The following is a 24406-nucleotide window of genomic DNA, read 5'->3' on the forward strand; positions in this document are numbered from 1 at the left end:
GAAGTGGGATTCTGTCATGAAGGTTGTGGTGTCTGCGCACGGCGATGTGCTGTACTACACAGAGGTCCGATGGTTGAGCCGGGGCAGAGTTTTGAGGCGTTTTTACGAGCTGCTACCCGAAATTAACGCATTTCTTCAATCAAAAGACAAAACGGTCCCAGAGCTGATCGACCCAGAATGGAAATGGCACCTCGCATTTTTAACAGACGTGACAGAAATGCTGAACAGCCTTAACTTGCAGCTACAAGGCCAGGGGAAACTCATTTGCGACATGTATTCTCACATAAAAGCATTTGAGGTGAAACTTGCGCTGCTTTTGGAACAAGTGAAAAAGCACAACTTCATCCATCTCCCTGCTACCCAAAAGCTCTCTGTAGAGAACCCAGCGGTCCCGTTCCCAGCTGAAAAGTGTGTGGAAGCACTGGAAATGCTGAAGGCGGAGTTCGGTGTGCGATTCCGGATACTACATGTTAATGCAAAATAAATCCGTCTTTTCCAGAACCCCTTTCTTGCCGACATCGATGAAGCCCAGCCTTCTTATCAGTTTGAGTTGACCGAGTTACAGAACTGTGATGTTCTGAAAGACGCATTCAAGCCCAACAGTCTCATTGACTTCTATGCCGCCCTCCCAAACGACACATACCCTAACATAAAAAAACACGCAATGAAGATGTTTACACTTTTTGGCAGCACGTATATCTGCGAGCAAACCTTTTCACACATGAAACACCTGAAAACTCCGATGAGATCAAGATTGACAGATGAACATCTGCATCAGTGTTTGAGACTGGCTGTGACTAGAATAGAACCTGACATTTAACTTCTCACCAGCCAGATGCAGGCCCACGGTTCACACTGATGAACTTACATAGGTAAGCTCACTTTTCTGACTTGAATGAGTCATTCTGAGTATAAACAAATGTAATCATAATAAAATCTACTGCGATAAAATCCATCTCCACAACCATACTGGTAGTGAAATGTATTGTGCTGTTTAGGTGCTGTATCACTTAGTTCGGTTTCTCAGCCTGCTTGCTTTGTGGTTTTCACAGGGAAGTTGATGAGAGAGAGCTGCAAACACGGTGTCTACAAGACTACTGTAACCTACACAAGGATTATAAGGAAGGAACACAAGAACTTTGAGAGACTGCTCATGAGTCATTTGAGTAAGAGATTCTGCTCTGACAACTAAGCTAAACTTGTACCTGTTAAGATTGTGCACGGCACAACAGAAAGTTAATGTTCAATGGACTTTTTTTCTGTGAAGAACCCATAGAGGGTTATTTGGTTATTATTTATTTCATAAATAGTGTTATTATATATTTCCAGACTTTATTTTTTTCTGTGAAGAACCCAGAGAGGGTTATTTGGTTATTATTCATTTCATAAATAGTGTTATTTATTTCATTAATTCTGTTATTACTTATTTCCTGACTTTTTTTTCTGTGAAGATCCCGGAAAGGGTTATTAATATTTGGTTATGTGTGGCTTTCTAGAACACAATAAATGTTTACGTTTAGACACTCCTGCGATCGTCACACTTTTTCTGTTACAAACTGACCCCGGCCCCCATCAGAGAAGGGAAAAGTTATGTGGCCCTCACAGGAAAAAGTTTGGGGACCCCTGGTTTAGATGGTTAACTTTAGTCTAAGTTATCTCAGTGGGTCTCAAACGGTTTGGTCACAAATTATTCAAAAGATTATTTCCGCGGCACACCTTCATATGATCATTATAGTTATAAAAAAGGGGAGTGATTTGTAAAATATCCATAAAGAAAAAGAACATCTGCTTACAGTTGTGTTTCATCTGGGTGCTGAGAGATGTATCCATAGATCTCTTCATGTTGCTCTCAAAGTGCACCAGATTGATGCTTTTAACTTCAATATTTTAAAAAAATCTTCCCGGGGGAACATCCCCCCGGACCCCCAGAGGAGGTGAGGTCCGCTCCCCACTTGTAAAAAATAGCACTTTACCCCTGCCTATATGCCGTGAGCTGATTATCGAGCCTTCATTGTCGCGGGTGTACTCACTGTGTGTTTGCGTGTGGAGAGTGCTTTTGTTCGTGCTCTATAGTGCCCGTAATAGTGTTCACTGGAGTCCAGCACCTCAGCACCCCCACTCAAAATACCTTCCCGCGCCTCTGCATGAGACCATGACGTTTAAACATATACAAGTATAGCTTTCAGAGAGACAAACATGTCACATTTGTGTGGTAGGCTGCATGATAAAATGTGTGTGCGTTAAACATGCTTAGGGAAAATATGTGTGTGTTTATTGCAGTGGCTATATGCTGTATGATTACTGCTACTGTCGGGGGGCATTTCCGCGATTGGCGGCTGTGGCAGCAGGTGATGTACTTCCCATTATTGTTTGTTTGTTGCAACAACTAAATAATAATTACTGATCAGCTATATCTGTGTTTGTGTTTTATTGATTCCTCTCTGTTTCATTATTTCCTGTTGTGTTGTGCTGGATCGCCACAACAATTTATTTACTTCCTTTTCTTTCCCGTCTAGGCTTTCACGTTCATGTGATATGATTCTATTCAACCTCTTATTCAGGGACTCAAATTATTGACACCCTTACATTCGTCATTAGACTTTATTTTCCTTTCACTTTTAGATAACTGCTATCAATAAACCCTGCTCCCCCCTCCCTTCAGAATTTACAAGAAATGCACCTTGTTCTTCTAAAGTTCACAAAAACCTGCAGACTGTGGTTAGCACTTTGAACTGTAGCTCTCAGTCTCTGTTCATGACAGGATGTGGCAGTTAAGCTCAGATGCTGTGAAGCAGAGAAAGGTCAACTTTGATTTAAATCCTTGAAATACAGCACCCTCATGTGGCTGGCAAACAGTGGTTCAAGATGAAAGGGAAATAATACTGTAAGGCTTACATTTATCATTTTTATTCAAGAAAATATTCCAGTAGCGTTATCAGCTAAATGTACTAGAAGAACCAAAAATGCCCATTAGGTGACATAATGACCCTGTTGCCCCTTTCACAACAACGCGGTTCCCGTTCTAGCTCCGTGCTTGCGCTCTTCTGGTTCGGAACCGGTTTTTATTTTCAGCCCCCGTTTTGTTCACACCGCCCAGAGCCCGACTGGTGCTGCGTCACAACGTCACCATTCACGTCGCTGATTTTCTCCCCAACGGCGCTCACAACAACAACAACAATGGGGCACTGCGTCGGGTCGATGGTCGTGTTGCTTTAAATCATACAAAGCCAGATTAAATAAAATAACTACTTCTCAACCCTTATGCTTTTCTCCAGAGTGCCGTGGTTCATTATTTATTAATGTGTTTCAGCTGCATTTACCGACTGATGCAGTGCTGCCCGCTGTTTGGCATCACAACGCTGTTATGAAAGTTAATCTGGTAAATGGGTGATGTTAGCATAGCAAAGCTAAACTGACTGTTTTGACTACTTGTTGCTATCCTATTGTAGCATAAGCCGTTTTCTACAGGCACATTTTACTGTCGTATTTTTCATTGTGATTCTACTTGTGATAGACGGACATGTATTGATTCCATCTGATAGCTGCTATAATACAAAACAAAACGTCTGTCTGCTCTCCACAATGATCAATAACAGCGAACGGATGGTCAAAGTAAGGTACAAATAAACAGAATCACACTAAGCCTGGCAGTGGTTAGAGTTGCCTGACTTTATAGAGTGTGTTTTTTTACAAGTGTGTGGTTGCGTTCTAGTCACTTTGCTCAGCGCTACTGCTTGACAGAACTTTTATTTGCCGTTCTCGCCATAAACTGTTGCTCAGGTTGATCTCGCCCCCGTTCGACGTAAGCGTGACGTATGCAGTTCTTCATTCTGGACCAGGGGTGCCCAACCTTTTTTGAACCGAGAGCTACTTTTAAAGTTGCCAGTCTGCCGAGATCTACCAGTCCAAATAGAGAGGCGTAGCCATTACTGACAGCCTACTACCAGGTAAATACACACTTCTTCTTGTATAAATCTGACCTTTGTACGATTAATACTCCATAAAATACTGCAGATCCTTTATTTTACCTCTTTCTATTCTACACACATACAAGTATTTAACTGAAGTTACACAACAGTGTTGTTGATACAGAGTTGGAGTTTATTCACACGTCACTACAGTGGGTAATGTTTTCAAGAAACATTGAACAGTGCTGCCACATATGACACAGGAACAAAAGATAAGACTCTGAACCCTTTCTTTGTCCTTATATAAAATTAGTGTTGCTACAAAAGTATAAATTAGGCTTACTAATAAGACAACTCAGATCTGAATCTACTCAGGAATCTGCTGCAACAGTGCAATAAAAAAGACTAAATTAATAGAATCAAACCCTTTTTTTGTTGCATTTTAGTAGAGTATACAAATAAATGCCTTTAAAATAGGATGCAAGCAACACTAGTTTCTTAACCTGAATTGATAGATTATAATCAATTTAAGTTTGCATTATTATACCATTTTGTACAATAATTATAATGAATAAGTTCAAACAAACTCAAACTTACAGCTGATTAATAACGGTATCTAACTTGAGTTTTTATCATATAAAAAACCTGTTGAAATGCTACTGTTATTTTTATTACGCATCGGCAGCCTCCAGGAATGCTTCTTTCACAACTTCGCCATCTTTGAAAGACTTCATGTGTTTCGCAAGAACGTGCGTGACACGATAAGATGCTATGGTAGCAGCCTTGCTCTTGTTGTTGGGCCTGGTGAAAATGGACTGCTGTGCATTTAGCCGTCCTTTCAGGCCCCTCCCCTTTTGGAGCGTAGGGCAGAATTAGGAGGGAATTCCGTCTCGTAGCGTTTGTGCACTGTTTTGAAATGCCGCTCCTAAATTACCCTTCTTCGATAAAGCCACGCTCGCATTGCAGATGAGACAGATGGACTTTGAATTGGAATAGATACAAACATAATCATCCTCCCACTCGGAGCAGTGCTTGAATTGGAATTAAAAAGGTGCCAGTACTCTAAAATCAGCAACTTTTTCAAGTCAATTTTATATATACAGCCCACAAACAAGAATTTGGCTACTATAATGCTGGTGGGTTTGTCTCTTTACTACTGTATATTTTAGAAAGGTTCACTGTACTTAACATTTTTTATGATAGGCAGTGGATATGGCTAAAGCTCAGTAAGGTCAATATTAACTGAAAATATAGCAATCAAAGTCTAGATCTTCTGCTGAAGACACATGAAGCAGAGACCTTTCAGGTGAGAGCCCCTCTGGTGGTGTTCAACATTAATGACAAGGAAACAAAGCTCTGGTCAGAAGCATTTTTTATAAAAAGCTTTAACAAAATTAAGTATTTCTGTACATTTTGAATGCAATCTAACTTTCCAACTCAGAAAACGAAAAACGAAAAAGTGCCAAAAGTCTTCTCACATGGCTGAGCTGCTTTGCAATATACTTCACCACTGAAGAATACAAATATGTATAAAGTAAACTATGATGCAATCTAACTTTCCAACTCAGAAAAATGATAAAGAGCATGAACAAAGAACATGTAAAAACAAATGCAAAATTTGCACAATCTAAAATGAGAAACTGTAACTGCAAGTAACAAAGTCTGAGCCATGGTAAAGAGTTACATTGAACACCAAGCTGATCAGATAACTCCCTGGTTGGTCTGAAGTCCTTCTATCTCCAGGATCTGTACAAATCGGCACATTATGCCAAAAGTCTTCTCACTGGGTGAGCTGCTTTGCAATATACTTCACATTGTTAGAAAAGGCTCCAGAAGGCCTTGGGGACATCAGTATCAGGGGCTGGAGCTGGACAGGCTCTTTCATCAGCACTTCTCCTTCCCTTTGCCAGCCAGGACCTCACATACTGTTCCGGATTGAACTGTCCTAGTGATGGTCCATTACATTTAATGAAAACCAGGCTGGACAGTCGGCTGACAGAGAGAGCATTCCTTTTTGCAGTAAGGATATCGTTCATGCAGCTGAATGCCCGCTCACACTCACTAGTGGAGACAGCGATGGTTCGGACTGCTTTCAGTAGAGACTCCATGGCAGCAGGTGTACGGGATGCCCTGGTTTCCTTGTATTCGCGAAAGCCCTGAACAGTCTCTCTTCTGTCCACTTTCAGCACTTCGCACAAACGTAGCACCTCTACGTCCCCATACTGTACGTCTAACTCCTCTTCAGGCCAACTTCCAGGATGGATAACTTTCATGTCCTGGATTAGCTGATTGTCCCGGGTCTCCCGGCCATGTAATGGGATTTCTCTTGTGCTGACATGAGAGGAGGTTGTGGAAGTCATTCTGTGTCTCAGATTCTCTACCATACTGCGGAAAAACTGACCTGCATGAATCTGTACAAGCCTGCCATTCTCACGCAGGGCAACACCCTTGAAGGACTTCTCAGCTAGAGCTGTATGAACTGTAGTCATGTGTGGGCCAGGCATGGTGACCATGGATTCAAAAACTCGTATTTCTCGAGTTAAGAGCCTATCTGCTGTAGGCAGTGTCATCTCTCTTTTTTGGAGTTGCCGAGAGAGGTCGCTGAGCTCTGTGAGCGCATCGTACATCAGTCCCAGATTGCTGACAAACGTTGCAGATGTGAGCACATCATCCAGGCCCTTGTACTTTGCTCTGTCTCTGGAATCCCTGCTCGTGTCGTTTGCAGCATTTGTGAAGTGATCATGAAGCACTCGGTAGTTTTCCCAGACTGCTCTGACGCTCCTTTCACTTGAAGCCACCCAGCGGATGGACAAAACACGCCCTATCACCAGGAGACGCTGTCCGACTGCTTGCGCACACTGCGCTAACTGCCTCTGATTTTTGGGGGAGGCATGGAACAAGGAATAGAGTTTGTCAAAAAAGATCTGGAAATGATTGAGCCCTGAGACCTCCTTGACCACATCCCCAACTGCCAGCTCTAGACGATGATTGGAGCAGTGCCACACAAACAGGCTTGGGAATTTACTACACAACTGGGTAGCAACGCCTGTTCTCTTCCCTAGCATGACTGAAGCCCCATCACATGCAAAAGAAACGAAACACTGACCTAAAAAGTCCTCATTAAAATCTCTTCCAAGACACTCCATTAACGCCTTTGTGATGTCATCAGCCGTTGTTCCATCCAACTCGATCAGCTCCCAAAAAAACGTTTCGGGCTCAGCATCAGCTAATGCTGAGCGTAGACACACAACAAGCACCGTTTTACCACTAATAGTGGTAGATTCATCGACCAAAACACAGAGTTTTCTTTGGTTTTCTGTAATGTCTTTTGCCATTTTTTTCTTCAGCTCATGAGCTATGTGGTCGATGATTTCGCCACAGGTTTTATTGGAGTGCAAAACCCTGCCCACGTTCAGCCCATTCAGTTTCTGTACATTCAAATCAATTGGCATGTCTGTGAATGGCCGGCTATGTTTGCCAATTTTATATGCCGTTCGAAAAACTCTGATAGTGGTGTCTAATTCAGATTTATGCATAGACTGCACTTGATGTTGAATAGTTTCACGTGAAGCAGATGTAAGGATGTCAGCAGCTTTTACATGGGCTTGTGATTCTTTATGTTCTTTGATTTTTTTCTCAGGCTAGCTTGTTGTTTGCCCTTGTCAACACCGAAATGAGACACTGCACACTCACCCCATTCAGTTGACAGTTGCAGTCCTTGTCCAGTGTGTATTCCCAAAGATTTGACATCTCTGCATATCCGACATCCTAGCTTCTTATCTTTAAGAAGGAGCCATGCATTGGTCTTGCAAAAATATTGCACCTGGTCCGTTGTCCAGCAGTCAGGTGCATCGCTTTGCCCGGTGTTGGTGGTGGCAGTTGCGCCAGCAGCAGCTAACGTTAGAGGCTCTGGAGGAGGCGGCGGAGCTAGTGCTAATGCTAATGCACTAGAACTTGGAGCAGGAGGATCAACCAAAGAAAGCTCCCCATCAGACACAATTTCCAACACAGGCACAGCATTCTCTGTATTTGAAGTTTCTTCCGGCGACAACCGCTGTCTTTTTGCACTTTTATTAATCCACGCTAACATTTTAGAAATGCTAATTTGTGACGTGACTTGCTTTCCTTCTCTCGGGGGCGTGCCTGCTCTGTTCTATCACTCTACATAGCCACCCACTGGGTGGGAGTTGCACTGCATAAACACAACACACGTGCATCTAGGTATGTAAATTGTAAAGCATTAAAACATGGTTTTACTAACAGTTTTCAGTATGTTGTTACTTCGGCATTATTATTATTATTATTTTGAAACGTGTATTACTATTAAATCACGGTCAAATAGGTTAATTTTGACATAGTCGTTTCCACCACAGTATTTACATGGAGAAGATAAGCCCCGCCCCCTCTCCAGCACGTTCTGTTTGAATGACAGGAGTAAACAGCTGACAGCCGCTGTGAAACTCCAGCGGTTAGAGCGATGAGAATGTCCGTTCGGCACCTCATGACGCATCTACTGAGTACCGGGCGGCTGTATATATATATATGGATGTATAATAAGAACGGCAGGAGAGTGTTGAGTACTGGCACGGTGCATGAGTACTCCATGGGTCAGAACCAGAAGTGCCGGTACTGCGTACCGGTGAGTACCGGCCCAATTCCAGCACTGACTCGGAGTGAGAATTATATATGTTTTGCTTGTGTGCGGACCAGACCCGGCGGCAGACATACGTCTCTGGGCGGGCATTTGATTCACCCCGAAACGTACATATCCCGGGAAATCTGAATTGTCAACGGGGGGAGGGCTGTTAGACGCTTCCCAACTTGGGAAAGCACGCAGGCAAACCTGAGGAGCGCACACAGGGTGGAGAGGTGGAGTGAGGTTGAGTCATGGAGAGAGAGAGCGATATTGAGCGAGGCAGAGAGCGTGTACAGCGGTCTGCTTGCGCACAGAGCCGGAGTTTATGAGAGAGCCGGCTTGAGAGTCAATTTCTCTTCAAAATATAATTGATTGCCAGCCTCCCTTGTCCCTGGCTGGCTTGCTAGCTCGTTGGTAACGTAACTGATGTCTTATAATGTGCCTGCATCTGGCGCTGAGTTGCCATATTCCTTTCATGAACCACTTCCTGATATCCATTGTTGCAGATAAATATAAATGATAATAGCCAAACTAACCTAGCAAGAGTAAACTGACAGGCTGCTGTGCCGCATCTCACTCAAAAACCCACACGACTCAACCCAGCGAAAAACCAGTCTCGCGCGCAGCCTTTCATTCAGAATGTCATAGCAAAATAAAAAAATGATATTAAACTAATCTTTCAACATAGTTTAAAACAAAAATAAATATTAGGACAAAGCCCTACAAATAACAATAAATATAATAATAAAACAATTAAAATGTTGTATTCAGCCCTGATTAAAACAGCGGGCCCAAATCCTGGATGGGCGGGCCCGGCCCCATGGGGCCCGCCCATGACGCCGGGTCTGGTGCGGACTGTCACTCCTGTTGACACGGACAACATTAGCGAACTAGTGCACTGCCCACTGCCCACCAGCCGCGCCCCGACAAGTCACGCCGGCCAATCACAAAGCTTTGATGCGTTCAAATGCATTATTCTGGCACAGGAAGATTATGTTATAGGACATTAACGATAAAACAGAATATTGTTGTTCTATTTTTAGACACATCTCGCGATCGACTGGGAATCTCCCCGCGATCGACCGGTCGATCGCGATCGACTGGTTGGGCACCCCTGTTCTAGACAGACAATTTTTGGTGCTTGTTAAGAACCGGTTTTCTACTGATCATATTTCCATTGTTGAGGTCTACTAGAATAGATTTACATTGTTCAATGTTCCAAACTCACATTGGTTTCTCATACAGCATCTCTGATAGTATGTGTATTCACTCTCTGTCCTACACGGCTTGTTGGAGCTCCTGCCTCCCCCCCCCCCTCCCTGTGCGCCCACTGTGCTCTGATTGGTCAGCTCGCCCACTCTGTTCTGATGAGTCCACCACCGTTACAGTGGAACATCAGTGATTATGTTTTAAAATGGCATTTGTTAGCAACCAGAAAATGACACCAGTAATGACAAACAGATTAGAATGCTGCGTGGGGTCTGGGTGCCGTGTTGGCGGGACGTTGCGGGGCTCGCTGCTCCGCCCTTTGAGGCTCGAGAGGCGGACAGTGTGAGCTGGATTACTGGTGTCGTTTCCTGGTTGCTGCGCGGGGTCTGCGAGATACAGCCTGAACTCAGCCTGAGCACACACACTCGTAGCCTGGCTGTGAGCTTGTTTTGTGGGCTCAGGCTGAGAAATCCGCAGGTAATAACCAGAAAAGCATGACATGGGACCTTTAAATAAATGAAGCCACAGATTGAGTTACAACATTTTATTGACATTCTTGAGTTTAATTACAGAAAAGTACATTCATTTTTAATGCATTTTGTTTCTGGCTTGTCTTTGAACTAAGATGTTTTCACTTTCAGTTAAATGCATGGAAGCCACCGCGATACAACTTGAAGATAAATCAAAAACACTAGTATATTGATCAGTTTACTAAATATTAGAAAGGGTATTTTAGATAATGAAACGTGAACCTGCCTGAACTCTTATTCAGAGTTTTGCACATTTCTTTTTCGTATACATTGTTAGAAATTAAAATCAATGTTGATATGGCGTAATTTGAATAAAATTCACTGTATTTAATTTAAATCAGTTGTATTCTGAACAAACCGGAAGTTCACACTAACTATTAACTTAACACTTTTATTCTGAAAATTCTTAATTTACGGTTAGCATTAGCATGTGACGAAATGCTATTGGTTTTTGATCTCTTCTTTCGGTTTAAAGGTCCGGTGTTGTGTTCCGGTGAGGGGTCGGTGTAAATTAAGATGGCTGACGTAGAGGCATTTATTGAAGCTCCGTCTCAGGAGTCTCTTGCCACTTTCTCAAGAGAGCAGCTGCTCTTAATTGCTGAGCATTTCTCTGTGTCTATTGTCGGTGATAGAAGGGTGAAAGACAACATAAAAGACTCTATAGTGTCAACATTAAGTGAGACAGGAGTGTTTGCTGCAAAGGAAGAGGGGGTTTTGTTAAAACCTCTTTTTCAGGCTAGTTCACTGTCCTTTGAGCAGCAGAAGGAGATGTTATTGTTGCAGCTGAGTCATGACAAAATGAGGTATGAGATGGAGTTTGAAAAGGAAATTGCAGTGGAGCGGATGAGGCAGGAGACTGAGGGAGCCAAACTAGATATGGAAGGACAACGTCTTTCTATGGTCAGAGATGGTGCGGTGTTGGGTGACTGGCACGGTGAACAGGTGCCCAGGTCTCCTCATCGGTTCGATGCTAACAACTTGCGCTTGTTACCGCAATTTAATGAAAGTGATCCTGACACTTTTTTTTTGCTTTTTGATTTTGTGACAACCATACGTTATTATTGCAATATACAACTACACAAAAATAATCATTTAATTGACTATATCAGTACTTTGTAGCTTTATATGTACGTAATCTGCGCGACTTGTGCGTCCACATCTCCACGTGCAGTGCTACATAAACATGGCTGAGTCAGCGATAACTTTCGAGGGGTGGAGGTATGCCCATTATTTTGAGTTGGTCCGAAGAATAGACAGGAATGTGACGGTGAGGTGCAAACTGTGTCCAGGCCAGAAGCTGTTATCTACTGCTGGAAACACCACGTGGTCAAACCTCATCAAGCACCTGCAAAGAACACATGCTAAGGTGAAGCTACCGCACACGCTATTTGTTGTTTGTGTATATCACGCAGTCTGTTCTTCTTCTCTGTCTTCCGGTTGTTGCCTGTTTTGAATGACAAATACACACTACCGCCGCCTGCTGGTAAGGAAAGTTATTGCCACTCACGCATGCGCAGTTCGTACGTGCTCGGCGAGTAAAGTAACGAGTTACTTTATGTAGATAGTAACGAAGTAGTGTAATATATTACTTTTTTTACAGTAATACATTTATAATTTTTAGTTCAGGACCATGGACAATGCAGCTTCCTTGCATTGACAGTTCTCTGTGCTGAATTTTTGCTGAGTTTCCTTTGCCTCATTTTTAATGTTGTGACCTGTCTGGTTTAAATGAGTGTGTTGCTGCTTTGATGAAGCCTAATTTGATAAAGTTTCAAATTAATTTCTGAAATATTTCGTTAATAAATATTTCACGAGTAATATAGTTGTCTTTGTCACATTTTATTTGGCATTAGTAAATAATTATGCACATTTACAGATATTTTACATGATATGAGTTATAACGTGTTATCAGGGCTATTTTGCACAATAGGTGTGCCTTGAGATTTTTACTTGTCCTTTGGTGTGCCTGGGGCACAAAAAGTTTGGGAACCACTGGTCTAAAGCATTTATTATTTTCATTTTCCCAATCTCATATTCAGTGTGGACGGATTGAGACAGCATGGTGTCCAGAGAGCTGCAGAGACTTCAGGGAGAAACCTCCGTGTGATGGACGTTCTGTCTGTTGGTTTGGAGAGGACTGAGGGTCTTTCCTCAGCGAGGAGGACCAGGGCTGATGAAGGAGCCCATGCTGGGCAAAGCTGATACCAACTGCACAGGCCTAGTCGGTCACTTTATTTGACTAAATGTGTTTAATACATTTAATAGGTTTACACCTTCTGTCCATATGTGCTTTATATTTAAAACATTTGATTAACTTTTGGTTCACATTTCAATAAATTGTATTTGTATTTGCACTCCTTTTGTCCATTATTCTTACTGAAAATGTCAGATTACACATTCACATCTGACTGAAGATTGGCCCCATTCATTTGTGATGTTGCAAAACAAGGTACATGTTGTGAAGCTCATAAAGTGAAGCAAATAGAAATAATCAGCTGATGGAGTGTAGATGTGGAAATAGCTGCATTCGATCAGCTGACTGTTTTTACAATAAAAGTAGTTTCTTAGTGAATGTCCTGTACTGGTCTTAAAATCTCATAACATCAGCTTTTAATGTTCCTCTTGGATGTTCTTCTTGACCCTCAGAGAAGGAGAACATGTCGTGTCTTTCAGGCATGTCCTTTCCTAACAAAAATGACAGGAAACATAAAACATATTATTGCAGAACAAGTGTGTTATTTATGAAAGCGGTGTGTTTGTGTGTTTAGGGGCTGTAGATATAATTATTTTGTAATTGTAATGTTTTTTTTTTATTTCAACAATGAGCTACAAAGACAATCAGATTATGAATGAACAGTATGAAGTTCATCAACATTGAAATATATGTTATTATCAAAATAATATTTAACTGTTATCAAAACGTAGTGCAACTGTAGAAGCTTGCTCTGTTGTCTCACTGAAAGAATCACTTTTACCACGTTTTTTACAGACAATATTGAGAGATAAATAGGCGTGTGGTGCAGTGGGTTGAGCGTTGGTGTTCGGATCAGGGGAGCACAGGTTCAAACCCCACTGCAGTCAGCATGTCGTTGTGTCCCTGAGACACTTCACCCCAAATTGCTCCTGTGGGGATTGCACAGTATTGAGTATGTAAGTCGCTTTGCATAAAAGCGTCTAACAAGTAACATGTAATGTAAAAATGTAATAAATAGTAGCAGTTCTCACTATGTGTTAAATATATTTGCCTTCAATACATTACATTAGAAAGCTGACAAAGTCATATTGCTTGTTATCATCTAAATGTAACTTTTTGCATGGAAAAAACCCTCAACTTCACTGATGTGTAGGTGATCTAGTATTTAGTATTGTTTAATGGAATATATATCAGTGTATTAAAGTCAATACTTCATTCATTTAAACCAATATCTTTCTTGATTCTTTGTACAGTATGAAAAAAGAGTCTTTGTACCTGTGCTGAAGTTCACTGCTGTGAGGAGTCCAGTTCTGTCTCACTCTCTGGTCCAGCCTGTCTGCATCACCTGGACACCTTAAACAAACAGATATATATGAAAAGTACTATGTGTACAAACAATATAACTGATTATCTTCTGTTGAACATGTTGGATTGTGTATGGTCCGAGTCAGGGGCCTTTTTATTTTACTGTAACTTTGGAAGTTGTGTTACCAATGCTTACTGTTTATTTGATACCCATTTGGTAATGCAATTAATAAAAACAACAAGGTTTGGGTTCGTTCTTCAGATGACTGTGACGTTAACGTGTAAGCTCAATAATGAACTCCAGCTCAACCAACCATATTGTGATATCTAACTAATCATCTTGAAATATGACATTAATAATTGTAATATACACACATCTTATTGTGAGGTTGATTTCACATACACTACTTCGACATTAGCTTGTCTACATACTTGAGCATAGCCAATTTACATTAACCTTAGATGCATACAGTGCTACCTACATAATAAAATATCTCTAAGTTACAAGGATGTAACCTTATTTTATCAACCTCAAACAGAAGCCGTTTGTTCAACAGTATTATCCCACTTAACACTTGTCTATTTAGTTTTAACCTTTATATATACAGTCTATGATTTTAACTTGGAGGCTACGATTACAATCGTTAGCACCGATGTAGCTACCACTAGCTTACATGCTAACCCAAGCCTTACCATTCATTACGTAGCTGATTAAAATCATTAACACATAAATACAGCACTAGAATTTCACTTACCGCAAAACCACATTCATGCACCGTCTGTTTTAACCGCAGAGCGAGTCACAATAGTCCGATATATAAGCATGAAGAACAAACAACCACGGCCGGCTACAAGTTGTGTTTCCTGGATGAGCTGAGCAGGCAGAGTCCCTGTAACTTTACGGAGCAGCTAGCAGAGAGACAAGAAGCTAACAGCGGCAGGCACTTGACAGAGCCGTCACTCAATGTGACCACGCCCTAATTTATGCAAAAACGTTAAGACCTAATATAAATAAAAGGGTCGCGTTAGAAAACAATTCACTCACAGATCCATAATCATGAAGGTGGAATCTAACTATATCGATAATAAAATGTAGGAGCCAGGGGTAGAAACATGTTTTTTTCTGCTGTAAAGTTGGGCATTTTAACATGGGGGTCTATGGAAATTGCTCCTTTCTGCAGCCATCGCCTATCGGCCAATATATGAACTGCAGTGTGTGGCACTTCCGTATTGGCTTCCCGGCTATACCCATGGATGTATAATAAGAACTGGATACAGCGTGGGAGGCGGGGCCTCATTCATTCCTATGAGAGCTGCTCATTAGCGCATGATGATAAAATGGCCCAACTTTTGAGAGAGTGAAACGTCACAGATTACCCAGCATTTCTGAGAAGTACCCGTATGTGCACTCATAGAGCATGTGCAACTTTAACCAAAATGCTCGTTCACATCAAGCACGTCAATTTGCGTACACGTAACAGCACCGCGCGTTCATGACAGCATGGTAATGGCTTGTTGTTATCATGGATTTGATATGAACGAGGCGGCAGTTAGCAGCTAGCGGCTTAGCTAGTAATGATGCTAATGTACACATCAATCGTTATGTACTTATATTACGCTGTAACAGGATCTAGTGATATCCAACAGAGCTTCATTTAGCATGAAATTATTATTGCACTGTATATATATATATTTATATACAGTGCAATAAGCTTCTTAGTGCAATACGAAGCTACAGGGACGTTAATAATGTCGGTAATATTAACTTTATTTAATACAACATTTACGGTACAAGATTTAATCATACAGCCCATGTAGTATGATAATGAATTGCAGCAAACATGTGCAATATATCCATTATTACAGCTCCGTGGGATGGCAGTAAGACGATATGGATCCGTTCTTATTGTGCATCCATTGGTAAAGATAAACGCAACTCACATTGGTTTCTCATACAGCATCTCTGTAAACTACGTGTATTCACTGAATTTCACTCTCTGCCTTTAACGGCTCGTTGTAGCTCCAATAGCTCCAGCCCCCACCCTCCCTGTGAGCACAGTGTGCTCTGATTGGTCGGGACACGTAACATGAACGTGCCGGGTGGCGCGGTCCCGTGGGTTAGATGCGCGTTCATAATGCAGAGGGAAATAACTCTCAGAATAACGTTATTAGCACATTTTTACAACTTGAGGAACGAATGTTTTTAATAAGGGATATACAAGTGTTCATACTGGGTAGTTTATTTAGTTTAAAAAAAATTATCCAACGAGTTACAGACCACTATTTCCCCATGTAAGTCAATGGGAAAAAGTGTTTCCGGGTCTGGCAACCAAACGGAAGTATAGTACCGCCGTTTGGCCAGCACGAATATTTTCATCTGAGTCCGGCGCACTTCCTGTGGGCTTGGCTCTACCCCACAGTTTGCCGCTTGATTTATATACATGTAGGCCTATGTAATCTGCGCGACTTGCGAGACCACATCTCCACGTGCAGTGCTGCATAAACATGGCTGAGTCTTTTCATCTGTAAACTCCCTCAACGGGCCGCTCGCTCTCTTTTGTTGATCGCCCTCTCACGGGTGAACAGTTCAATGCCCCGCTTCATTGTAGGAATTCTGCCATGTCTCTACTTTAGTTTGACCATCTCTGTTACTAAGTTATGGAATACTAAATAAATAAGTAATTAGATACCTTACCGTTACTGCGCTCAAAAAGAATGATAAGAATAATGCGTCTTGAACTGGTTTCATTAATTAGTGTCTTGACGTTTCACAGACTGTTAGCTTGTTGTGGTGCAAGTGGAGTCTCGAGAGAGGCAAAACGTACACTGTGGCGTGCTTACACTGTAGGTGCGCCGCAGTCTGCGTGATCTGCCTGTAGGTAGGGGCGGGCCGGCAAAGTAACGAGTTACTTTATGTAGAGAGTAACGAAGTAGTGTAATATATTACTTTTTTTTAGTAACGACCCCATCTCTGCTCATTTATGATCAGCTTTATTTCATGATCACTGAGCAACACATTATTCACAATCTGTACATAATTATCATTGTCTGGTGCAGTCACAGTGATTACCTGGAAGACACTCATGCACTCCACACGCTTCTTACATCACTGAGATAAATGACCCATTAAACCACAAAACCCAGATTCATGTTCCATGGTAAACAAAAGAGTATTAATATCACACATGTTGCATGGAGTGTGATTTGCTGGAAGTTAGACATTGCACACCTTGCACCACTTTATATGTCCACTATGTGGTGCTAGAGAAACACTATTAACAAACAGAATGTCACTAAACATCACTTGTAGACCACACATTGTTATTTCATGATGTTTGTCACATGAGGCTGACTTCCTGTTGCCTTTAGGTGGATCTATGACTTATCAAGCACTCAACATTGGTAGTTTGGAGACTGTACAATGAAGTTACCACAACTTCCTGTTTCATGGAAAATGTCTAATATGGCTGCCATCGTTATGGAATTAAAAAGGTACTGAAATTAAGTTAATATACCGGTTAATACCTGTTAGATATTGTACATCTACAGGTGAAATATAGAGCAAGAGCTTTGTTAAAGTTGTGTAGGGAGCTATCGAGCCACCTTGCCTAACTGACGAAATATAACCATATCAGTTAACTAAGTGCATGTGCCACGTTTTGTGCGTCTAAATGCAACCCGTAGCCCTAAAAAAGTACTATCTGTTTAAGCCGTTGAACGCAGACACACAACTTTCACTATCCAGCTTTCTCCATGTCTTACGGCTTTACTTACTACATTTCAGAGAGATCTGCATAACCTACGGGGAGGAGGAAGTTCAAATACAAAACCTTACTACCTTCTTTCTTCTTTTTCCCAAAAGCAAAAGCAATCAAACAATGAAAACACAACACCTGAAAAACATTGTTCAGTTGAAATCAGGTTAATAACACCACTTTACCTTATTAACATCTTTGTTCTTGACATTCTGTGACACTGTTTAGTATGTGGTCAAAACTCACACCTGGTATAACTGAGAAAACTATAAATCACACATTGAAATTCAAAAGAGGGACGGTGAAGATTAACAAGGAGTCAGGCAGTCAAAGGTTTGATAAATCTGCTGCCGTCCAGCATCAAGCCTGACTGTCTCACGCAAACCGGCTGTTATCACAATCCTGTAATGTGTTTAAATGCTTTAATTAGGCCATTTATAAACCTCATTATGAAATGGCTGTTCTCAGCTTCATGCCTGGCCCTCTTTTCCTGCACTTCTCTTAATCTCCTCCTCTCCTCCTCCATTTCTCTTTCACGAGTTTCAAGTAGCTTTTTTGACCTCTCTCTGTCATCTTTCATTTCCTTCATTTGTTGCTCATACTTTTCCGATATTTCCTTCTCCATTTCCTCCTTCTCTTTGCGCATTTCCTCTTCTTTCTCTTTAAGGATTCTCTGTTTTTCCTCTTCTATGGCCCTCTCTACCATCTGGAACATTTCATTGGTGTAATGGCTTCCTCCGTTCTTCTCTGTGAGGTTTCTGATCTTGTCGAGCAGCTCTCTGACCTGAGAACGATCCTTCTCCTCATTATTGAAGACGTGGTACTGCCCGTGACATCTGTTCACAAGTTCCTGCAGCTCTACACTTTTCTTCAAGAACTCTTCGATAGGTTTCCCTTTGAGCAGATCACCGTGGGTAAAGAGAACCATGCTGTATTTGTTCGCTTTCTTTCCAAAGATTTCCTGAATCTTCTTCACTGACTGTTTTTCCTCATCGGTGAATCTGCCCAGTCTGATGACGACCAGGAAGACATGCGGTCCAGGAGAAGCATAAGAAACGCTCTGGCCAATATTGTTTCTGTTTTTCTCTTCATCAGTGCTGGTGTCAAACAGACCTGGAGTGTCAATGACAGCAACCTTTTGTCCATCCACTTCACCAGCAGCCTTAGCACAGACTTTAGTCAGAGATTTAAAAGAAAACTCTGATTTAAAGTGCTCTTTTCCCAGAATGGTGTTTCCTGTGGCGCTCTTCCCAGCTCCAGTTTTCCCAACCATCACAATCCGGAGTACCTTATCATTGTGGCCCGAGTATTTGTTGTGGCAGTTTGTAGAAGGTTGAGACGAACAGACTGAAAAACAGAAAAAAACATTACATTTGTTACAAACACTATTGTTTAACTTTTGAGGTTCCAACTATAACCTGTTATGGTTATACAAATAAACCACAAGGGGTGCCTGTCAGACCCTCTAACATCTGATATCACATTTACATCAAACCAAACAATATAATCTAAAATCACAACACATTAAATCAGAAGGATACCCAACTTATGCAGGAGCATTGGCAGAACACAGGGAATCACACAAGGAAAATAAAACCAGGAACCAGAGGGGATCAGAGACGACGTATTGAAAGTGAACACAAGGGAAGACATATATCAGACAAACAGGCGGGAAAACACAAAGAAAAAACAGACGGAGGTAAATGGATTGTACTTTTACAGCTCTTTATCAGTTCTTCTGGACCCCTCAAATCTCTTTTCATACTGTGAGTTATTCACCCATTCACACCCCATTAATGCAGAGCAGCACTACTTTCTCTAGGGAAGCTAACACTCACCGCACATACACACTCACAATCAGGAGCAACTCAGGGTTCAGTATCTTACCAGAGGAATCGTCGACATGTTGACGGCACGGGCTGGGATCTAACCCACAACATCCTGGTTGAAAGACGACCGCACTCCCAAGCAGCCAAAGTCGCAGGAACACTTTTCAAAAGCAAACAAGACGAAGTGAAAAACATGATCATGACAGACACATAGTCGGATTCCAGATGTCCCTGATAATGCTGTCAGCATAATTCAGCTAGGAAGGATTCAGCGGGGGAATGACCATGAAATATAGGAGAGTAGCGGGAAAGGGGCATAGGAACTCGGCAGACAGCCTTCGATTGAAACCGTTGTGGAGCAAATGCCGTAAAAAGAGGAAGGCAGGTATATATACACAAAAAGCAAGTTTTTATTTAGGAAAATCTGATAACCAATACAGTTAACCTGTTAAACCCTGAGCCTGTTTTTCAGGTTTCAGGCTCGAAAATGACATTCCCAGAACAAATGACCATATCTTCCCTTCTAAAAGGGTTAAATTAATAATATTTTTTCTCAAAGTAATGATAAACCTGTGAGTTGGATGTAGAAAAGTCAGATTCAATATAGATGTTTTTTATTTTAAAGAAAATTCAGATTGAACATGGTAAAAAACTGTAAATTATAGTGTCCGTCCAAAAAATATGTTGTACTTATAGTGAAAACTAACCTTGGATGATGGGTTAGTAGACTAAAAGCTTTAGGAATCCAAAGTACAACATATAATAAGTACCCTGTATCAAGATTGATGCAAAACAAGTGATATTTTACCTTTTTAGACAGATTTAGCAAAAAAAAACCTCTTCTGGGGCCATTTGGGTGGATTTTCCATATCTCTGGCCCCCCTTGCTCGATTTTGACATGTGACATCTCTTTCTGACAGTCAGAGCCAATGGAATCGAGGGGAACTCCCACATAGTCCTTATTTGGTCATGTGTATGTGTGAGACTGCTGCATCGCCGAGACCGGAAGCAGCAGCTAGCTGTGGTGGCTACCATTAGCAGCTAGCATTTACTCTCCGATTTTTACATAAAAATGGAATTATGGATTATAAATTCAATCAGTTTTTTATACATGGACGTTAAGAACCTATGGATGAACAGATTCAGCCGCGTTTTTTCTCATTTTAATGCCATTGAACACGTACTTTGATCAGATTGACAGCTACTTGTGAGACGATCTCCCTAGAAGCTTCGTAAAGGTACGTGTTGTGATGACTGTATTTGCTTGTCCGGATCACTCAGTGATGATACTATATACCTACATAATCTATGGAGTCTCAGCTTTAATCGGATATATTGTATGTGCAGCTATGATAAGTAATAAGGGTACTTTTATCTTGAGTTCTGTGCCAATGTCCATTAGCATTTTTCGCTCAGGGGTAATTTAGATGCTTCTTTTGAGACTTGTGTTTTGTTTTGGTAAACATGGTTTGTATCGTCAGTTAGCTGAGATTATTTCCGTTAATCTGGTATAACACATTAATAGGTTCTTAAATATTAAGATCCCCTGAGACACAGTATCGTGAAAAAAGATCCAGGGTCCCCGCTGGCGGGGACCTTCGGGCTTAACAGGTTAAAGACAGCGCGTTCAAGTGTTTTAGACAGGAACGGGAGTAGAGAGACAGGCCTGTAGTTTATAACATCAGACGGGTTGAGAGTAGGTTTCTTTAGGAGAGGGTTTACTCTTGCCTCCTTGAGACTGTTTGGAAAGTGACCAGAAGTTAGAGAAGTGTTGATGAAATGGGTGAGAAACGGTAGAATATCAGGAGCGATAGTCTGAAGGAGGTTTGAAGGGATAGGGTCCAGAGGGTAGGTGGTAGGGCGGGCAGAGGTAATGAGGGTAAGAACCTCACTTGGAGAGAGAGGGGAAAAGGAGGTTAGTGTGTTGGTGGAAGGAGGGTCTGGTGACCCAGCGGTGAGTAAAGGGGAGTCAGAAAAAGAAGAGCGAATATCATCAACCTTTTTTTCAAAGTGGGTAATAAAGTCGCTTGACAGAAGTGAGGAGGGGGGAGGGGCTTTTGGAGGGTCCAAGAGGGTGGAGAAGATGGAAAATAGTTTTTTCGGATTGGAATAGGAAGATTGGATCTTATCTTGAAAGAAAGTGCTTTTTGCCTGAGAGATCGAAGCAGAGAAAGAGGAGAGGAGAGCCTGATAGGTTAGGAGGTCGTCACGGTGTTTGGATTTCCACCGTTTCCGCTCTGCTGCCCTAAGGACGGTTCTATTAGCACGCAGTGCATCATTTAGCCAGGGAGCAGGAGGGGACTGACGAGCCTGCCGAGATGTGAGAGGACAGAGAGAGTCCAGAGTGGATGAGAGAGTAGAGAGGAGAGTTTCTGCAGCAGAGTTTGAAGGCAGGAGTTGGAACGAGTCAGAGGAAGGGAGGGCTGAGAGCACCGATGAGGCAAAGGTAGAGGGGGAGAGGGAACAAAGGTTACGGCGGACAAGTGCAGGATGAGAAGAGATTAGTTTGTTATGTTTCGAAAGGGGTAGAGAGAATGAAATGAAGAAGTGATCGGATGTGTGGAGCAGGTTTACAGAGAGGTTAGAAGTAGCGCAGTTCCTTGAGAATATGAGATCAAGGACATTGCCAGCTTTATGAGTCGGTGGGGACGGAGACAGTGAGAAAGCAAAGGCGGTTAACAGGGATGTTAGTTCGTCTATCTTCCCTGTCTGGAGGTTGAAGTCTCCGAGAAGTACAGCGGGAGGGCCAGTTTCAGGGATGTGTGAGAGGAGATTATCTAATTCCTCCAATAAGTCCCCCAAGGCGCCTGGTGGACGGTAGAGAACAACAATGGTTAACTGTATAGGATGGGTTACTGTGACGGCATGGAATTCAAAGGTGGAAGGAGTGAAGTTAGGTAGCTTGAAGAGGGAAAAGCTCCATTTGGGAGAGAGCAGGAGACCAGTGCCACCTCCTCTGCCAGTTGGTCTGGGTGTATGGGAGAAGGAATATGCAGTGGAGAGAGCTGCTGGGGTGGATGTGTTGGATGGAGTAATCCAGGTCTCAGTGAGAGCAAGGAAATCCAGAGATTACAGGGAGGCGTAGCCAGAGATGAAGTCAGCCTTAGGAACAGCTGACTGGCAGTTCCACAGGCCACCTGAAACTAGATGTTGGATCTCAGTGGAGCATGTGGGATAGACGAGAGCAGGCCGGTTATATCGATTAGGAGATACACGGGGCCAGTGATAATTGCGAGAAGACACATGAACAGGAATGGAGAAAATACACATGATTATAGCATGAGGGGTTAGTTATGTCTCTCACAGGCTCTGCCCTCTAGTGGACTATATGGCAGAGCCCCGATGTATACACGCGCTGTCGTCCGACAACATCACATCGTTCCACTCCACTGTCCCGGACCGGCATCCTGGTCAGCAGCCGCAGCCTGCTCCACCTCGGTTGTGGAGGCGTGAGGCGCAGTGGATAGAGCCTTGGTGTTGGGATCAGGGGGTCACAGGTTCAAACCCCACTGCAGTCAGCATGTCGTTGTATCCCTGGGCAAGACACTTCACCCCAAATTGCTCACAGTATTGAGTATGTAAGTCGCTTTGGATAAAAGCGTCTAACAAGTAAAATGTAATGTAATGTGCCCGTGGTGGAGACTGGGCCACGGCCAACATAGCACACTCTGGCGCGCTTACCTCGTGAAAAGTTTGCTCGGAAAACAACAGTGCGAGGGCTTCCCCCCCACGTGCCATAGGCAGATCCCCAGCACTGTATGGGCTCACTGTGCACCACCTCTCCCGAGTCCCTAGGGAGCACGGGAGGAGCACAAGTGCCCACGTCCCACATTCAGACCTTCGGCCTGTAACAGGCTGTGGTGGATCCCGCTCTAGCTGCCTGGATAGTTTGAATATCCACCCTGCCTTAGCCTGTCCCACTCAGGAGCCAAGCCTGGAGAGGTTGGCCCAGAATGGGTAACGCCCCGATTGCACCTGCCTCTTGGGACATCGCCCCCCAGTACTGGGGGGTCGCCCAGGGCTGGCCCACCTTCATCTGTGTCATCTCTGAGTACCACGGTGCCCCGACGCGGTCCGGTGCTACTAGGATGAGTGACTGACGTTCTCGCCTCACACTCCCCAGGAGAGGGAGAATGAGACGCAGCGGCGGAAAGGCGTAGAGCAGCTTCTTTGGCCATGGCTCGTGTGCAAACGCGTCCACCCTCAGGGGCGGGTCGTCATCCAGAGCCATGGAGAACCACAGGGCACAGTGGCTGTTGCGCCGGCTAGCGAACAGGTCCACTTCTGATTCCCCGAACTGGGCCTAGAGCTGCTTCACCACCTCCGGGGGAAGCGTCCACTCGCCTGGCAGGGGACCGCCCCTCGACATGAGGTCGGCTCCCCTGTTTTTCAGTCCCGGGATGTGGAGGGTTCTCAGAGATAACACCACCTCTGATGCCCACACCCACGGTCTCTCTGCTGTGGCCAACAGCGCGATGGAGCGGACTCCGCCCTGCCTGTTGATATACACCACTGTGGTACTGTTGTCGCTCCTGGTTGCTGTGATGTGTTTCTGTCAGGGACCAGCGCCCACCTATAGCTCTGCTCAGGCAGGTCCCTCCCCACCCTATTCTGGACGCAGATCCCCCTCCGGAGGTGACTCCCAAATACAATGCCTGCTGGCCGGGAATGGGGGTGCTCTTCTTCCAATTGATCGTGAAACCTAACTTGGTCAGTTCCCTGGACCCGGCCATGACTATGAAGTCGTCTAGGTAAAAGAAAACCCTCATGCCACGGCTGCGCAATGGCTGGAGCGCTGTGGCCACACATTTGTTGAATGTGCGTGGGGATAGGGAATAACCGAAGGGTAGCCTCCTCCGGCCGCCAGTCAGCTCCTGGGAGCCGGCGCACCCCACCCCTGCGAGGGAGCCGGGGCGCATGCCGGGGCGTATGCCGGGGCGCATGCCGGGGCGTGAGCCTTCCGGGGTCGGTTCTCTTACTCTAGCTCAGTGGTCCGCTTGCTGAAGAGAAAAGGATAATGGTGGGTGAGGCGGCCTTTTA

At 43.3% G+C, this 24406-nt stretch overlaps 1 protein-coding gene across 1 annotated transcript; it reads right to left on the bottom strand.

Moving 5' to 3' along the window:
- Positions 1-1094: 1094 nt before the first annotated feature.
- Positions 1095-23402, bottom strand: LOC117541141 (GTPase IMAP family member 4-like). The gene is made up of 3 exons (XM_034208267.1): positions 23342-23402; positions 18140-18884; positions 1095-1104 (listed from the first exon to the last, which is right to left on the bottom strand). The coding sequence occupies exons 1-3, from the start codon at positions 23400-23402 to the stop codon at positions 1095-1097; spliced, it is 816 nt and encodes a 271-aa protein (XP_034064158.1).
- Positions 23403-24406: the final 1004 nt, after the last annotated feature.

Source organism: Gymnodraco acuticeps, unplaced genomic scaffold, assembly GCF_902827175.1.
Source record: "Gymnodraco acuticeps unplaced genomic scaffold, fGymAcu1.1, whole genome shotgun sequence".
Classification (NCBI taxonomy): domain Eukaryota; kingdom Metazoa; phylum Chordata; class Actinopteri; order Perciformes; family Bathydraconidae; genus Gymnodraco; species Gymnodraco acuticeps.

Excerpts from the sequence above, each read along its gene's own strand:
- LOC117541141 (XM_034208267.1), bottom strand. The coding sequence starts at position 23,402 with ATGAAGGTGGGCCAGCCCTGGGCGACCCCCCAGTACTGGGGGGCGATG. Across the intron at positions 18,885-23,341 it reads GGCGATGTCCCAAGAGGCAG|TCTGTTCGTCTCAACCTTCT; the intron begins GTGCAATCGGGG and ends TCTGTTTTTCAG.